The 18,312-nt window shown below is 55.6% G+C and overlaps 1 protein-coding gene across 3 annotated transcripts in view; it reads left to right on the top strand.

Annotated features, from left to right (window-relative positions):
- PDE6B (phosphodiesterase 6B) overlaps positions 1-17,239 on the top strand; it is a 34,624-nt gene extending 17,385 nt beyond the window's left edge. For 2 of the 3 annotated variants that reach the window (XM_043573242.1, XM_043573243.1), the window contains exons 4-22: positions 4,649-4,789; positions 4,880-4,954; positions 5,892-5,956; positions 6,832-6,898; positions 7,077-7,124; positions 7,826-7,975; positions 8,268-8,411; positions 8,849-8,914; positions 9,314-9,460; positions 10,714-10,821; positions 11,169-11,278; positions 11,463-11,550; positions 11,890-11,990; positions 12,131-12,238; positions 12,821-12,884; positions 13,208-13,282; positions 14,422-14,505; positions 15,766-15,922; positions 16,782-17,239. In XM_043573242.1, the coding sequence (XP_043429177.1) occupies positions 4,649-4,789; positions 4,880-4,954; positions 5,892-5,956; positions 6,832-6,898; positions 7,077-7,124; positions 7,826-7,975; positions 8,268-8,411; positions 8,849-8,914; positions 9,314-9,460; positions 10,714-10,821; positions 11,169-11,278; positions 11,463-11,550; positions 11,890-11,990; positions 12,131-12,238; positions 12,821-12,884; positions 13,208-13,282; positions 14,422-14,505; positions 15,766-15,922; positions 16,782-16,843 (1,860 nt within the window). In that variant the 3' untranslated portion in view covers positions 16,844-17,239. Of the gene's footprint in view, positions 1-4,648; positions 4,790-4,879; positions 4,955-5,891; positions 5,957-6,831; positions 6,899-7,076; positions 7,125-7,825; positions 7,976-8,267; positions 8,412-8,848; positions 8,915-9,313; positions 9,461-10,713; positions 10,822-11,152; positions 11,279-11,462; positions 11,551-11,889; positions 11,991-12,130; positions 12,239-12,820; positions 12,885-13,207; positions 13,283-14,421; positions 14,506-15,765; positions 15,923-16,781 lie in introns of those variants that run through there. The other variant, XR_006296246.1, reaches the window with a different exon arrangement.
- Positions 17,240-18,312: the final 1,073 nt, after the last annotated feature.

Raw genomic sequence — 18,312 nt, 5'->3', positions numbered from 1 at the left:
CCTGTGGCTCATCTGCAGAGAGCTCTCCCCTGCCCTGAGCACCCCCACTTGAGCCCCGCATTCCCTGCCCAACCCTGCCTCCTGTATCCCCTCTGTCTACTCATCTACTTGCAACAAGCCATAAGGCTGTTTATTCTGTTCATGTTCTAGCACCTCCTGTCCCCACTTAGAAGTGGATTCTGAGACTCAGGGATTTTGGTCTGTCCTGTTGTCCAGTTATGCTAGACCTAAACCAGCAATAAGTATCATTCTGGCAAATGAATTGCCAGCGCTTAGGAAATGCATTGTTTCCAGCTCCTCAGACCACACGCATGTACAGACATGCTTTAAGTCAGAGCTCTACTGTGGGCTTCAACAGTGGATTCATGTTTCATTTGGGTGCTTTGATTTTCCACTCAGACATCACCTAGTCCTAGTAAAAAGCTGTTTCTGACACCTCATACTATGAACAACGTTTTTAAGAACCCTAATTAATTTGTGCAGAGCACAGGGCTCTACCTCACAATCCCTTTTGGAGCAGAAACTCTAAAGTAAGTGAAGACTGGCACCAACACGGTTTGCAGTTAAGCCTGGCACCTGCTCCTTGCTGTCTTTCCCCCTTCTGCTGTAGGAGAGCAGCTACTTGGGAATTAAAGCAGTTCTCACGAAGAGGGTGTCCCCCCCCCATCCTCAAACCTTAGCAGCTCTCAGGGTCCTCAGACCTGCCCTCCATCCCCCAGTCAAGAACTACTCAACCCTGACTATGCTCCCTGCAGACTCCACCAGGGCCCCCTGCCAGTCCCTTCCTGAAAACACCGAGGCCTCTTTAGTCAGAGGCGACAGAACCAACAGGGTGCACATTAGGTTTGGTCAGAGACGGTGGAACTCTCCCTGATCTACCACATCAAGCTGACTGGCCCGCTTTCGCTGAGTGATCCCCACTCCCCAGCAGTCCTTGTTGCCTCGTCGGTGAGGACTCTGGCCTCTCCACCTTCTAGGCTGCCTGTGTGCCATGGCCTGCTGGCTGGCTGAGAAGACCAGAGGATGCACGACCCCTGCCAGGACTAGACAATTTCAGAAAACCACACAGACAGTTGGGAGGAGATGTGCCCTGTTCCAGATCATCTTCCACCATAAGTAGCCTCAGGAGCACAGGTGATAGCGAACTGCAGTGGGATAACGAGGAAGCAATAAGGTTGCACATTGGTACATTTGTTTTAATATACTTTTCTTATTTTTTAAGCTTACATCATTTAATTTTAATGATGGCCATGTCTAACCACTGGGCATCACAATCTCTGAAGACTGAGCAACCAGTTCTCAAAAGCTTACAACTCACTAAGATCCCTGGGAGCCAAGGCTGACCAGAGCTCACTGGCTCACCTTTCTTGTCTGCTCCCCACCCTCCACACATCCTGACCTCTCCCTCCTGGAGTATGAGTGCCAGGTTGGGCCTCACAAGACCAGCCTCTCCATTCCAGGAGGCTGTATAGGCCTCTGTGTTGTCCGTCCCCACATGCAATTGGGTGCCAGGGCCCAATTGGGCTCCTCACCATCACCCCCATATTTCTCATTTTGGAGCACGAATCTATGAGGGGCAACACTGCAGCCCCCGGCTGATCCTGGCTCCCAGTCCCTCAATCACCTGGTGCTGGGTTCACATAACATGTGGCGGCACTGGTGTGCTGATGACAGCAGGCACAGGCTTGAGGTCAACATGTGGTGGCCACTCCCGGGAAAGGAGCTGAGGTCCAGAAGACGAGAAGTGAGCTGCACCCCGAAAGGTGGGACATGTCCTGAGCCACACAAGGCCCCAGTCTGATTCAACAAGTTTTCCTACGTTTTAAAGGCTGGATTTCACTTAAGAATCTGGGTTTCTAACTTCTCTTGAAAGTCTGAGGCCCATTTACTGACCCTTATGTTTACTCCCTGAGGGTCCTGGCCTGCTAATCTCCAGCAGGCAACATAGATGTTGTCGGCCAACAGGTGTCAGAACTCTCCTTGGTCTGAAGTCAGGGGAGGGGGAGGCTATGTGGGAACTGGATGAGCAGGAGCAGCCTCAGATGGTCCCAAGTTGGAATCGAGGCGGTGGCAGACAGGGCATCCGGGAGGCCCAAGCCACTGGGGATTCAGGAACAGCACCCCAGAGTGACACAGAACAGGGACTGCATGAGACACCTCGCTGAAGTTCCAGAGCACTCTGGGGCCGGAGGTCACAAGAACCGTTGCCAAGACAGAGAGGGGGTGCTATGTCGACCAGGGACTAAAATGCTCTAAATTCTGACTGCACAGGTGTGTGCCAACATAAAGATCCACCCAGCTGTGTTCCACCGCACTCGCCTACTGAATGTGCCAGACTCAACTCAGAAAGTTAAAAAAGGAAACAGGGAGAGAGGGGAATGCAGAGGCCCTCAGTGAGCCAGGACGCCTGGCTTCAGAACACTTGGATGTGTTGCCTAACCTGCTAAGCCCCTATTTCCTCAAGGCCGTGGAGAACCTGCTTCAGAGCAGAGTCCAGCAAGTGGCAACGGGCCCCTGGTCTGACTGGAGCAGCCGAGGGGCAGGGCGTGACAGGAGGCGCTCTGCAAGGAGGGCAGGATGGGACGGGGTGGGGGGTCGCGGAGGGTGTCCCTCAGATGCTCTACTGTGAGGCACAAGTCCTTCTGCTCGCTGTCCTCCTCCGGGGGGACAGGCTTTGGGGACCAAAGTACTCAGGTGACTCAAAACTTGGATGTGCAGCTCAGGCATACACCCCGCCCTGTGCTCCAGCAGGACCGCGGGCAGCTGACCCTGACGTCTCTGAGCACCCAGCCTTCCCCCAGCCTGACTCCCCCAATTCTTATATCTCTGGTGTGTGTTCTGGTCCTAGTCAGGGCTTTGTACCCGGGGGAAGCTTGGTGAGTATCTGTGGAATGGACACCCAGGTGACTAACACACTCATGTGCACACTCACAGACATGGGCTCCTGAAAGCCAAGCGCTCTTCTCAGAGCCCGACTCCTGTTCCATCTTCCTCTTCCCAGCATCGTTATCCCCATTTTAGAGGTGGGGAGGCTGAGGTCTGGAAGTTAGCCAACCTCCCTGAGGTCATAGAGCTGAGGGGAAGCAGACCAGCACCCTTGTTCACCATGTGTGGGGGAAAAGGATGAAGGCTTCTGTGTCCAAGCCATTAGCCGTGGAGGACCAGGTTGCTAAGCCAGTGGCTCAAAGGTGAAGGAGACACAGTATGGTGGGTGTGGGTGACCACAGAGTCCTGCCCTCCCCTGCCGTGCATGTGCAGTCGTCCAGGTGGCAGCTGGCTACAGGACCTGGAATTCAGACAGTCTGCCTTAGAGCTTCAAAGCTCACAGCCTTCTGTGCCATCAAGAAACACACAGGTTGCAAGGCACTCAGGCGTGAAGTACTGTGTAGCCATGAAGAAGCTATGCCTTCTGGCCTCATGGAGCTTGTGGTGGAGTAGGGAGACAATGAAACTGCACCTGCATGAGGTCAGAACAAAATGGAGTGTTGGGAGGGGTCAGGTTTGGTGGGTGCTCAGACACGCCTCCCAAAGATAACTTTAGGCTGAGACCCAAAGATGAGGAAGCCCTGGAATGAGTGCTGTAAAAGCAGAGGATAGAGCTTGTGCAAAGACCCTGTGGTCAGTCACAGTGAGTGCTGAGGGCACTTGGTAATGCCTTGGAGAGGGATGGGCAGAGAGGGGGTGGGGCCAGGCCACCAGGTAAGCCTCATCCACCAATGGAGAGTGGTGGGTGGGACCAGATCTCCATGAGCCTTGTGCACCAATGGAGAATGTCAGGGATAGGGTTAGGGTTAAGCGCCTCCTGGTGAGAGGCTCCAGGGCAAGTGGGGCCGCCAAAGCCCATTCTGCCATGACAGTAAAGGGTGGGAGCTGCAGAAAGCCTGAGAGGGGCTGGCAGGAGGGGAAGCAGCATGGCGGCAGGAAGGGCTTGCACCAAGCAACACTCCTTACAGGCCAGAAGACATGTGCGGTGGTGGGTGGCACAGGCTGGAGTCACCTGCCTTTGGGCCCTGGCTGAGGAAATAGAGAAATTCCGCCCGGGCAGGAGAGGGGAGAGCCCCACAGGGTTCACCTGAGCCTGGTCAGTGACCCTGGACAGCAGCCAGGGTTCAGTTGGGGTGTCGACGTCCCGGGGAGGGTCTGGCCAGGGCCTCGTGGAGCATGTCAGTGACCTGTTGCTCTCAACTTGCTTTGTGACATCCAGAACACAATGACCCCATGTTCTCAAAACCCAGCTTCTCAAGGCTGATAAGGGAAGGCTGGTCAAAGCTTTACCTTTCAATTCTAATGCATTCACTCTTTCACTCACTGACCCAGCCCAAGGCCAGCACGAGACAGTGAGGGTCCGCGACACGGCCGAAGCTTGGAGGGCTTACCTTCCAGTAGGTTTCAGGGCACCTGGGTCAAGGAGCAGATAGCCTTGTGCTTGGATGAAATCCTGGGTGATGGCACTCTGTGGAGATGCTGTTGGGAGAGGCACCATCAACCAGTGTCCCTCTGGGGCTCTGTGGTCAGCTGCGTGTGTGCCTGTGTATGTTTGGTGTGACAGTTCACACCCAGGTGCTGCTGTGGTCACACAGGTGTGTGTGTGTGTGTGTGTGTGTGTGTGTGCGTGGCACCACAGGCTCACCAGTGTGCCCCCCACCAGGTGCTGCTGTGGTCAGCTAACAAGGTGTTTGAGGAGCTGACAGACATCGAGAGGCAGTTCCACAAGGCCTTCTACACTGTGCGGGCCTATCTAAACTGTGACCGGTACTCAGTGGGCCTCCTGGACATGACCAAGGAGAAGGTGAGGCCCCGCTGTCCCACCAGCCTCCTGGCCAGGCTTGACCTGCTCCAGACTGACTCACTAACTCTCTCCCCTCTCTTCCTGGCTCAGGAATTCTTTGATGTGTGGCCTGTGCTGATGGGAGAAGCTCAGCCGTACTCAGGCCCACGCACGCCCGATGGCCGCGTGAGTCATGGTGGAGGGGGGACAGGTCCACTTGGCACACTGTGGTTTCCCTGACTCCAACTCAAGTTCCAGGGCAGGAAGGGGTCTGTCCCAGCTTGACCCAGGGTGGGAGAGGGAGGGTTTTAGGAACGGTGTGGGGAGGTGGGAACAGACCACCGGGGCCGGCTGGCTGCCTGACTGCTCTGAGTGCTTGTCTGCTGTCCCGCCTGACTCCACCCCATGCTCTTGGGCCAGGTGGGGCAGGTGCTGGTCTCCCAATAAGTGTCATCAGCCTGGTTGGAATAACCAGCATCCGTCCTGATTGGGTGGTCCTTCCGCTGCCCCTTGAAACCACTGTAGCTTCTCCCTAATGGGGCCATGTGTATGTGTGTGCACACGCGTGTGCATGTGCATGACAGAGGCAATATGAAAAGTGCATGGGAACATGGGCAGATACCTGTGCCCCTTATCGTGTGTGCATCCAACCTGGTACACACCACCCAGCCCGGCCATGCTTCAGTCTCCCCACCTGCTAACTGTGCCCTCCTCACAGGGTTGTGTGTCAAGTGTATAGACGAGTTCCTGCACAAGGCTGGGCTGTGACCATGACCTGCCACAGTTTGTGTGTGTGTGTGTGTGTGTGTGCACATGCACGCAGGCCTGGGTGGCTGTATGCACATGTATGAAAGGGTATGGGACCCAGTTTGTGTGTGGGCTTGAGTAGGACACAGAATGAAGATAAGTGTGTAATGTGTGTTACACAAGTGTCATTGATGGTCTGCACGTGTGTGTGCACGTGAGGGTTGTGTATAACTCTGGGTGTGGAATGTGCTGTGTATGCACATGCATGTGTGTATCTGGGTGGGGCACCTGGGTGGCTCCTCTCACCCCTCAGGGAGGCTCCCGCTGGGAAGCTGGCCCGGGGAGCACCTCACGACTGCTGTGGTCCATTTCACAGGAAATCGTCTTCTACAAAGTCATCGACTATATCCTCCATGGCAAGGAAGACATCAAGGTCATCCCGTAAGTGCCAGGGCTTTGAAGGAAGCACCACCTGAGGGTGGGAGCACCCTCAGACCCATGCTGGGTTGGCTTCGGGGATTTATCACAATGGATTCAGCAGCCTTTGGCCCCTCGCACAGACCATGGTGCTCCCTGTGCTGTAGGGCAAGGCAGAAATGGGGTGGGAAGGGAGGGTGACTCACCAATATGGGAGGAAATGAGTGAGGATGTGGGGAGGGAGGCACAGAGCATGTCCAGGGCGCACTTTCAAAGGCTCAGGTGAGCTGTCCAGGTAGCCCTGGCAGCAGCAACTGACCTTTGAGGCCTCAAGTCTCATCCTGGTTCACCCAGCCACCCACACAGGTGGGGTCCCCAGAAGGCACACCCAGTGGGGCAAGATAGGGGGGATGCCTGTCCCAGTGGAGGCACAGCTAGGCAGAGGGCAGGGAGGGGCTCCAAACTCGACAGACTGGGGAGAGGTGTTGGCCATTGCCAGCTCTATAGCTGCATGACCATGTGACCCTGCAACCCCATAAGCCTGTCAGGACCCCACCCTGCAGGTCCCACGAAGGGTCTGGGATCCAGGTGCGAGGCCACAGGATAGGTGACTGACACTGAGCCCTGGGGCTGGGTTGAAGCGTGGGGCCCCCAGTGGTGAAGGGGGCTGCTACAGGGTAAGGGGCCTCAGCATAGGCAGAAGAGGGATAAAACGGCACGGTTATCCCCAAACTTAACCCCTGGCCTCCTCCTGATCTCCCTGAGGCACAACCTGCTAGCCTTCCCGCCCCGCCCAGAGCTCAGAAAAGGGAATGAACGTAAACACACACACTGTGCCAAATCTACATGCACACATCGGACAACCCATCCACCATCTGCCCCTCTGTTCTCTCCCCCAGCACACCCCCAGCCGATCACTGGGCCCTGGCCAGTGGCCTTCCAACCTACGTGGCAGAAAGTGGCTTTGTGAGTCTGCTGAGGCTCTGTCCTCAACTGGTGCCCCAGCCCTTCCCACCAGCACGTGCACCTCTCCCAGCTGCCCTGCTTCGCCTACTTAGAATCCATCAGGCTGGATAGTCTGGTTTAGAATCATATGGTACATTTGGCTGCTTCAGGTGAAATTGTTTTCCTGATCCTCTTTCAGATCTGTAACATTATGAATGCCCCCGCCGACGAAATGTTCAAATTTCAGGTATCTATCCATTCATTAGAGAAAGTATGCCGTACTTAGGGAAATGATGGACTGAATTAGTTTTCGCTCCTCAAGAACATCTCAGGCGCTAACGGCAGCAAACACGTACTTCCCGTGCTCAGGTCTCGGGTTGGTGGGGCAGGGCCAGGCCACAGTGAGGTTTCCTGCCCCTTGGGTCCTCCTCTGGGGACACAAGGCCCAAACACGCTCTTTTCTGGAGGGGGCCAAGAGTCAAGTGGGCCAGTGCAATCGGCCTTTGTCTCCAAGGCCTCTCCCAGGAGCTGGCCACTGCTCATATCTCACTGGCTATGACCAATGGACGGTGAGACGATTCGTGGGGCCCAACAGAATGGGATGCAAGGCCCCGTGCTCGACAGCCATGAAAAACTTTAAGAGCATGGCAGCAGAGATTCAAATGAGCGTGGGAGCCTTCCAAGAGAAGGGTCCTGTGTGACCACAGAACTCACACCATGAATCCGCCCTGGTGGGCAAAGAGCGTCATCCTTAGCTGGTGGGAGAAGGCACAACACAAACCCATAGGCGTGAGGTGCTCATGCATGGGGGGAGTGAACAGACAGGAACAACAGCCCAGTCACCGCAGTTGGAGGGCAGCAGAAAAGAGGTTCACACTCTCTGGGTGACAAGCCTGGGCCAGGGCCAGGCCCAGAGTAGCAGGTGTCTCTGGACGCCTCTCCCTGCAGGAAGGGCCTCTGGACGACTCAGGGTGGACCATCAAGAATGTCCTCTCCATGCCCATCGTCAACAAAAAGGAGGAGATTGTGGGGGTCGCAACCTTCTACAACAGGAAAGATGGGAAGCCCTTTGACGAACAGGATGAAGTCCTCATGGAGGTAAACACCTGTCCCAGGTGTGGCTCTCAGAGGTGACACCTGTGTGATGGCATGGGACACAGCCATGTGGAGTCCCGCCCCCCGTCACCTACTTTAGCATTTGGACCCAGCGTGAGGCCCAAGGAGAGTGAGGACAAGGGGGAGCTTGAGCCCCCATCCTGGAACCCCCTTCCACCCTGGAGACCCCATTAGAAGCACTCACTGCCCCAGAGTGACACTCCACACACCAGGACACAGGGCCTGGCACCCAGCGGGCACAGGGCAGGTGGTGACGCTGCTTCTCTGTCTGCAGTCCCTCACTCAGTTCCTGGGCTGGTCAGTGCTGAACACTGACACCTACGACAAGATGAACAAGCTGGAGAACCGCAAGGACATCGCGCAGGACATGGTTCTCTACCACGTGAGATGCGACAAGGACGAGATCCAGCTGGTCCTGGTACCGCTCCTGTCACAGCCTGGCCCCCTCTCCACAGGCAGCACATCCCAGTAGTTAGGGCACGTCCTGTGGTCCTGGAGTCCCACATGCTCTGCGTGGCCAGGGGCAGTCCCTGCCCTGTGTCCTCAGCTGTGAGCAGCGTCCAGAGCCCTCCTGGTTGTGCTGTGCAAGGGCCCCATCAGTTGTCCATGTGGACAGCACAGAACAGTGCTGGGGGTGGGGGGGACACGCAGGAAATGTGAGGTACCCCATAGGCACTGTCACTTACCTCTGAAGCTAGAGGCTCCAGCTGTGGCTTCCCAAGGCAATTGTTGTCTTGTGCCAGATGTCACCTTGTCTCATAGTCATGAGGGGTGTAGTGCTGTCACCTCGTCCCATGCTCGTGAGGGGCATAGCTGGCACTTTCTCTGTCTCAGCGCCTTTGTTTTCTCTCCTAGCCAACAAGGGAACGCCTGGGGAAGGAGCCTGCTGACTGTGAGGAGGATGAGCTGGGGACAATCTTGGTCAGAACCTGACTCCCACCCCTCAGGTGGAGACTGGAGGGGCCTGAGGGTCGGGAGAGACTTCCTCATTCCTAGGAGACCAGAGCATGTCACTTCCTGATGTCTGCTGCTGTCTGCATATCCCTGTGCCTGGGTCCGTGTGTGTGTCTGTGCATCACGTGTGTGCCTGGATCTCTTTACGTGTGTGTTTTTGCATCTGTTTTCCTGACAACACCCCTGTACTTGTTGTGGGGCCTTGGGTGGGGGCTGAAGCGCAGGGCATGTGAGTGTCCCAGCCACAGGCCAAAGCAACCGCGAGGGGGGATGTCACCACACAACTGGGGCATCTGAGGCTGGACAGAGGGTCCTGGGAAGGAAGAGAAAAGCCTGCCTCCCTCAGCCCCACAATTCTTCCCACAGAAGGAAGTGCTTCCGGGGCCCAACAAGTTCGACATCTATGAGTTCCACTTCTCTGATCTGGAGTGCACAGAGCTGGAGCTGGTCAAATGCGGCATCCAGATGTACTATGAGCTGGGCGTGGTCCGAAAGTTCCAGATCCCTCAGGAGGTGGGGTGGAGTCGTGGTGAGGGGGTCCCAGATCCACTATGAGGTGGGGGGTCCTGGTGAGGGGTCCCAGATCCACTATGAGGTGGGGGGTCCTGGTGAGGGGGTCCCAGATCCACTATGAGGTAGGGGGTCCTGGTGTGGGGTCCCAGATCCACTATGAGGTTGGGGTTGTGGTGAAGGGTTCCAGATCCAGGAGGTGGTAGAATTTGGAAATGGTTGGGAGCCCCAAACCCCACAAGAGGTGGGAGAGATGTGGTCAGGAGTCCTAGGTCCTATAGGAAGTTTGGTCACATGCTCATTACAGAATACACACAGCAGGTATGCCTAGAACACATCACCGGATGAATGTATCCACGGATAGATACATGGATGGAATGTCTGATAAATACTTGTTCCTGGCAATTTGATCATCAAGTGCCTTGTTGGGCAACGGCAGGGCTTTGGCGTGGGGTGGAGAGGAGGAAACAGAAGGAGCCCATCAGCTGTGCAGAAAGCACAGACCTCTCAGCCTGAACACAGAGACCCCCAGAAGTCACCCCAGGGAGGAGGGGTGGCCCTCCCAGCTCTGCCCTGAGCTCTGCTGCTGTCCTGTAGTTTTCTGCCACCACACTTCCACCTCGTGTGCCCCCCCCCCCACCGAGAACAGGTGCAACAGGCTGGCATTGTCAAAAGAAATTTTACTAAACACTAAAAGAAAACACAAAGGAAAAAGGTGTAGAAATCATTAACTGAATTTCTAAACTTCAGAATCATTTTCTGACACTAAAAATCACAGTGGAAGCAGCAGGGGCTCCCTTGGCCCACATTCTGTTGTCCAGAGATAACCGCCCGGCAGAAAATGTGTCACGTTTTATTTCTGCATCACCCTTGCCAAGTACCCACAAATACTGCCCCATTCAAACACACATGCCCAAAACAGACCTTTTCTTCTAAAACACCCTGTAGCCCTTGCCTGGGGTCCTCTTCCCAATTTGGGGCTGGGAAGTCAGATGGAGGCCTGGGAAGCCCCAGGCTTCGACTCTGTGCCCCACAGGCTGCCTGCCACCCCTCCTGCACCCTGCAGTGACAAGCAAGCCCCTCCCACCCAGGAAAGTCGTCAGGGGCCAGTAGTGTGAATCGTTGGGACAGAAAGGGTCACGGAGGCCTCGGGTACAGGAGTGAGCAGGGTTTTCACACCAAGCTGTCAGTCTGTGAATGCTTTGGCGGGACTGACGTTCAGTGTCCGAGCCCGTGTTTCTCTTGGCTTCCCGCAGGTCCTGGTGCGGTTTCTGTTTTCCGTGAGCAAAGGGTACCGGAGAATCACCTACCACAACTGGCGCCATGGTTTCAATGTGGCCCAGACCATGTTCACTCTACTCATGGTGCGTGTACCGTCAGGGGCCAGACATGCCTCCCTGTCATCCCTCCCATCTGGCCAGGGTCCTAAGGCCTCTCCTGGTTCCATGGGCCGTGCCCCAGGTGCTTGGAGGTGGGGATTCCTCTGCGTGGGGGGTGGAGGCCTTCAAGGGCAGAGGGGAGAGGAAGTGGAAGCCCCTCCCACCGGTGTGCACCCCCAGCCCCGGAAATAGGTACAGAACACCAAGTCTGGGGAGGGCCCAGCTCCCCCCCCATCCTGCTTGCCCCCCCCCACCCCCGGCCCAGGGAAGGGAGGGTGGGCGAGGGGGCTGACAGAGCTGAGCTGCAGAACTGTAGGTGCCTGTCTCCTCAGACCGGCAAACTCAAGAGCTACTACACAGACCTAGAGGCCTTCGCCATGGTGACCGCTGGCCTGTGCCACGACATCGACCACCGTGGCACCAACAACCTGTACCAGATGAAGTAGGTGGCTCGCCTGGGCGCCCTGGGGGCTGAGCAGAAGAATCTGTCAAGGGGTCCCACGGGAGGTGCCTGCCTACAGCTGGCTGAGGGGCAGGGAGGGGAAGGACAGGAAGCCTAGAAGCCGCAACCAGCCACTCTGGGGGCTTTTGACCAAAGTTTCATTTTAGTAAAACCTCTGTAACAGATCCCAGAATCCCTTAGCCAAGCTCCATGGCTCCTCGATTTTGGAACGGCATCACCTGGAGTTCGGGAAGTTCCTGCTCTCAGAGGAGGTTCGTGTCCAGTTAGTTACTCACTCAGGGCGTTTCTCCACCCACTGACCGACTGACCGTCGCCTGCACCCCTGGCCCCTCCCACCTCGGTATCCCGCGGAGGCGGGGGGCTGGAGGAGGGTCATTGGTGAAGCACCCACCGCAGGGCCGGGTGAGCTCAGCCCTCAGGCCAAGGAGGGGAGGGCCACGGCTAGGGGTCAGCGAGCCAGGCCACCGGGGTCTGGTGCCCACGACCCAGGGGGAGGAGCAGGCCAGCAACGTGCGAGGGACAGACGGACGGATCCTGGGAGGGGGAGGGGACAGGCGGACCGCTTCTACCACCTGAGCCCCTTCCCGCAGACCCTGAACATCTACCAGAACCTGAACCGGCGGCAGCACGAGCACGTGATCCACCTGATGGACATCGCCATCATCGCCACGGACCTGGCGCTCTACTTCAAGTGCGTGCCGCCCTCCCTGCAGGGAGGCGTCGGCCAGGGGCTCTGGGAAGACCCAAGGGACCCCTAGGAGGAGGTCCTGGCTCAGGGGTGGGGTGAGGGGCTGGGGGTCGATTCTCTCTCTCTTTGTTCTTGGGGTTCAGGAAGAGGACGATGTTCCAGAAGATTGTGGATGAGTCTAAGAACTACGAGGACAGGAAGAGCTGGGTGGAGTACCTGTCCCTGGAGACTACGCGGAAGGAGATAGTCATGTGAGCAGCGGGGGAGACAGGGGCCATCTCTGCCCTGCTTAATCCTCAAACCTCCCGGGACAAAGATAGGAAACCCCACCCCACCCCACCCCACCCCCCACCCCCATGACCCGCAACAAGAACAGCTGATCTCTAAATGGCTTTGACACGTCAAAATAAATGCTCCATCTAACCTGCTCCTCCTTTTCTGGGAAGACCGTACAGGATTTGGGGTCAGACAGTCCATTTCCTTAGTTTGTGGATTTGGCAGTATTTTACTTATCTTATGAACCTCCACAGATGCATGTACAAAATGGAGATTCAGAACTACAGTCCTCCCCCAGGCCTATCCCAGAGATCCACCAAAGAAAACTGTAAATCACGGGCACTTAGAGGCTGCCTGATAAATATTTGTTGATTTTAGTTTGTAGCTGCAAGAAGGAGGGAGAGGTGGAGTATGAGGGGGGTGGGCTGAAGTGTGTGTGTACAGTAAGATGCCTACTACTAGAAGGACTCTGGAGCTCGGACCTGTGCCCAGAGGTGGAGGTGGAGGGGAGGGAGGGAGGCCAGCCTGGGCATGCCTGGAGCTCCATCTCCCTGCAGGGCCATGATGATGACGGCGTGTGACCTGTCTGCCATCACCAAGCCCTGGGAAGTCCAGAGCAAGGTCAGAAGTCATGCAGGGCCCCCACCTCTTGTCAGTGCCTCTTGGGATTGCATCTAGGGGAAGCCTGAGATAGGCGGACAGAGCCTTCATTTGCAAGTAGCACTGAGGGCTGCCCCTTTGCTCTGGGGATGGGCCAACAGCCACCATATTGGAAAGTGCCAATGTGCTCACTGTGTATTAGGCCTAGTCTGAAGAATGGGGATCCCAGAGGGTCTGGGGCAGAGAAGACTGAGGACACAGAGGCTCCAGGCAAGAGCCTCCTTGGTCATTCTCTGACCAAGCACTAAGCTCCACAGGATGACTGCCTTTTACGTACCTCCCAGGTAGCTCTGTTGGTGGCCGCTGAGTTCTGGGAACAAGGTGACTTGGAAAGGACAGTTCTGGATCAGCAGCCCATTGTGAGTGTTAATTCCAGAATCCCCATTGTGGTCCCTGGGAAACTCAGGCCTCACTTAGTGGAAACAGGGGACTCCCAGGGATTTGGGGGTCCTGGGACCTCAGTCTCACTTTGTGGGGTCATGTGACATGAGCTGAGTGTGAAATTAGGTGACTCGGGAAATGGGTAAAGTTATAGAAATAATAGGGTTTGGATAAAGCTGTGGTGCCCATGCAGAGATGGAAAGCCATTATCAAAGCTGGTAGAAGCAGGCTGTGGCCCGTAACCCAGAGCCTCCATGGCCTAGGAAGCTCTACAGAACCTCAGCCAAGCTGTGAGGTGCTCCAGAAAGGCCTTCAACTGGGAAGAGTACGGTGCCAGAGGGAGCCAGTGGCTGCAGCCCAGGGGCCCACACCATGGCAGATGGGCAATGCTGAGATCTTCGGGTCAGCAATGTGGGGCCAGGAATATGCTGCTAGACTACAATGGCACCTGCATAGGAACCAAGGGTATAAGGAAAGCATAGTGTTGTCCAAAAGGCATGTGGAAGAAATGGAAAGTCAACTCCAGTCAATGAGTAGCTGTCTCAACCCTATGGGGTTGAGAAGGCTTTGGGGCCAGGTACAGACTGCAGGTAAGGGTATCCTGACCAACCAGCCAAGTCCCTTGGGGGCCAGGCCTCTAGGTCCTGTATGACTCACCCTTGCCACATGGAGCTTCAGACAGTGGGTAGCTATGAAGAACAGACTAGCAAGGGCCAACTCAGGCAGTCTGGAGTGTGTGGACAGTATGGACAGCCCCTCCAGAGGCATCTGAGTTTTGCCTCCCAGGGGTCTCTGGTCAGGTCTTGAGTCAGCACCATGGATAGCTCCCAGGGGCCTGGGAGAAAGGGGCTCAGGGGACAGGGAACTGGGAGCACCATGGTGGACCTAGCCCTGGAACTACTAGATGGCTCAGAAGGGACAGGGATGTCCTAGCTGTCTCCTTTCAAGGGTCAGCATCTATCAAGGTAGGCCAGGCCCCAAGGCCAGAGGCTTCACCTTCATCCCATGGACACTGCTTAATCTGTATTTCTGTGGACATGTTCATCCAAGCTGGGTGGGGCTGAGTGAGTCCTGTGGGCTCAGAGAAAGTGTCTCTGCTCCCCCCCCCCCAACCAAGCCAATGATGGACCGGAACAAGGCAGCTGAGCTCCCCAAACTACAAGTTGGCTTCATCGACTTTGTGTGCACATTCGTGTACAAGGTGAGCAGGGCCTGGCTAGGTTCACAGGAGGAGGAGGGGACTGGTGTGGGTTCACCCAATGGCCTGACTTGCCACAGCCCCTATCTCCTCAGACTTGCACTTAAAATCTGAAATCCTCAGCGTCACCCCAAGGAGAACCTTCCCACCTTCACCTAGCCAGCCCCTCAGAAGCACTTCATGCTTACCCACTGGCTTCCTCCCTCTGGAGGGTCCTCCTGCTCTCCATCAGGTCTCACCTCAAATGTGCTCTCCCAAGACCCTAAGGCAGCCCCACTTGTGGCCTGCATGTTATTTTCAGGGCACTGACTGCAGTTTATCTGTGGGTACATTTGTTCAGTGCCTGTGAACCCAGGAGGACAGGGATGGGTCCACCTGTCACAGCTAGGAATTCCTTGCCGAGCAAACACATGTTGCACAAGTGACAGTGGGACACTGTGCTGAAGACATGTGCTGTGACGTCACTGGCCAGGGAGTATGTTGGCGGGGGTGGGGAGGGTTCTGCAGTCAGAGCCCCCCCCCCCCGCAAGTGATGCCCACATGCCCATGGACTCCACTCCATCTGGTCCGGGGGGCTGCAGGGTCCCACGCTCTGAGGAGGAGGTTGTCTGGTTCTGAGTAAAGTCACCCCTGACTGGACCAGTCCCACCCCCCCTTTGACCCCCACAGCTCCTGTGCTCCCCTTTACTGAAACACCATCTCCCTTTGCTACCCCCTCATTGGGGCTATAAGTCCTGGGAAGGAAGGCAGGACCAGGATGTACATCCCAGTCCTGAAGGTCACAGGTCACAGCCCCACTACACTGCTCCCCTCCCACTGCCTTCCCCAAGTCCATCCACATGCTCCATAGATTGTATGTGTGTTTGTGTGTGCACACATGTGTACATGGGTGATGTGTGCATAAGAGACCAGAGAAGGAGCCACAGGACTTGCTTGTCTGCCCCCGTGTTCCCACTCCCTCTGCCAAGGGACTCCCCTTCTGCCATTGTTATTTTCTATTTTATTCTTGGGGGCCTCATCTGTGCCATAAGCATTCATACCCCACATCTCCCCATCCTATCTTCTCCATTTCCAAGGCTTTGCTGGGAAAGTGACGTCTCAGTGGCAGGCAGACCCCCTCCCAGGTTCTCCTCTTGGGGGAGTGGGGCAAGGTGGTGGGGGGACAGGCTGGTGCCAGCAAGGGCCAAGACGTGGGGAGACCACCTGCCCCAGCGGCCCAGGAACAGTCAGGCGGTGTGGGCAACTTCTTGATTCCCTGTCCAGGAGTTTTCCCGTTTCCACGAGGAGATCCTGCCCATGTTCGACCGACTACAGAACAACAGGAAGGAGTGGAAGGCTCTGGCTGATGAGTACGAGGCCAAAGTGAAGGCCCTGGAGGAGGAGAAGCAGCAACAGGAGGAGAGGACGACAGTCAAGAAAGGTCTGGGCTGTGGGGGCGGGCACTTGGTTAGTCCCCACGTTGAAGTGTATGAAGAGATGGAGTTAAAGACCAGAGTCAAGTCTCAAGAAAAGGCTGGCGTGCTCTGGTTCCTCGCCGCAGGGGCGGCCATCCCTCAGGATCGGCCCTGCTCAGGCGGTGCACCCAACACTCCCAGACTGGAAGGTCTCCTTGTGTCTCTAGCCAGGAACACTCATTTTCCCTAATGAAGTAACTGAATGTCACTTCCCTTGTAAAGGGGAGGAAATCCCAGCCAAACATCGTGAACTCTCAACAGGTCTTTCTTCCACCATCAGGCTGCAGTTCCCTCCTAATTAACTCAGAAAATCTACCTCTACTCCCACGCTACCCTCAGAAACAAAACAGAAGACCTTAAAAAATAAGCGAGCTATTTAAAAAACAAAGAAAATTAAAAGAAAAAAAGTGAGCTAAAAGAGCCAAGTGTGCATGACACCCTTCCTGTCCGCCCCTCCCCTTGCTGTGGGAATGTGGCTTCATCGCAATGAGTCAGCACACCCCCAAGATGGAATCCCCGAAGTTGTTGCCTGTGCTTGGCCACCTCAGCTCTGGGACTTCTGTTGCGATTTCCTGCTATGGGGAGGGAACCAATGTAAACAAGACTGTTTCAGGGTTGGGGGGGGGGGGGCGGGGGCGGCAGAACTGAAAGTGTCACCAGAGCTAAGATAAGAAAGGCTGAGCCCTGGCTAGACTAATCGGCTTAGGCTCCCCGCAGGTCCCACACTCTGCCCTTCATCCTGCAGGGCTGGTAGAGGACACGGGGCGGAAGGGAAGGAGCAAGGCCAGTGCACACGGTTCTCACTCAGCGTCTTTTCTCTTGCAGGGGGCACAGAGATTTGCAATGGCGGCCCCGCCCCCAAGTCTTCAACCTGCTGCATCCTGTGAGCTGCTCCGGGGGTTCGGACCGCTCTTTCATCCCGTACACCTCCTGGGACTCCACCTCTAACCCTTTGCTACAGGTTAGGAAGCCCAACGAAGTGACTGAAGACAATTTTGAATATTTTGAATTTTTTTTTAAGGCTTGCGTTTTTATAAATGAAAGTCAACGATGAATAATTTAAACACTTTAGCCTACCTTACGCTCATCCATCTTTTGGGTACATAGCAAGACCACAGAGATCTTTGGAAAGGGTCTGCGAACTGTGTCTGAAAGCATTGGGTGAGAACATTCACGACTGCACATTTATGTGTGTATGGGCAAGTAAGATACATAGGTACCATTGCCTATCAGGTTTAACGGAAAATAGGACCAGAAATTCAGAATAAAAACAAAATACATCACCCTTGTTTTAATTCGGCAGAAATTACAGGCACATCACATGTGACCTGTTGGAAAATTCTGCCAGAAAGCTCAAGGCCATGAGTGAGGCAGTGATCAGACACAAGTGACCTGTGCATAAATACGTTTAACAGCCCTGTGCACAGAGGTGCACTGACAGACCCTGAGATCAGGGGGCACACTGCCATGCCTAGGGTCTGCTCAACTCCTGTACGAGTGAGGGTTCCCTTAATGTTTATGAATTGGCATAGCCACACCCAAACAGAACACTACTCCCATTTGAAACAGGTACCGATTATCTGGTAGAAATTAAGGGCTTTTAACTTGAAGTCCTTATAATGTGAACTCCAAAGCATTTGTTCCCCAGACACTAGACACTTAACGCCTCCCCTCAGCTGCAGGTCGCTGTAAGGCCAATTCAGATGCCACCCAAGCCCTCTCCCAGAGCTCCAGAGCTCATGGGGTAGGTGGGGAGAGAGAATGGGGAGCACCCCCCACCAAGCCATCCAGTCACAGATGGAGGTAGTTTCCATCTCAGCAGTGACACCTGGTGACCGCCTGCGATTAGGGCCAGGCGCTCCTCCAGAGGGACTCAGCACCAGCTGGCCACACTGGAACAGATCCCGCCAAAGTCAGGAGGAGCTGCGGTGGCCTCACTCAAACCTCGCCGGAACTAAAACCAAGGCTTTAAAGTGTTTATATGCTTGCTTCTCATTTTCTCCTCACATTTGCAAACGAATTCGTCTTACCAATGCAATTTGGGCTCAAAGCCTAGGGAAATCTGCTCAAGTCCTGTGACTGGGAAATAGTAACATTCCAATACCAGGCCTCAGAGGTCGGAAGGGGCACAGCCAGGAGGGGCAGGACCCGGCTATCAGCTCGGCAAGAGCCTGAGTCCGATAACAAGCTTGTGCAGCACCCCAGTCGGGTCCCCGGGCGGCCACATGCCTTCCTGTGGGCCGAGGAGAGGATTCACGACAGGGGGGTAGAGATCCAGGTCCCAACCTGACACTTGCACGGCCCACCCAACGGGTGGCCTAGGGCTTAGCAAAGACCAAGCAGCACTCACAGCACC

The sequence above is a fragment of the Prionailurus bengalensis genome, chromosome B1 (assembly GCF_016509475.1).
Source record: "Prionailurus bengalensis isolate Pbe53 chromosome B1, Fcat_Pben_1.1_paternal_pri, whole genome shotgun sequence".
In the NCBI taxonomy this organism is placed as follows: Eukaryota; Metazoa; Chordata; class Mammalia; order Carnivora; family Felidae; genus Prionailurus; species Prionailurus bengalensis.
The sequence above is the reverse complement of the archived record's forward strand: the minus strand, read 5'-3'. Positions and strand labels throughout refer to the sequence as shown.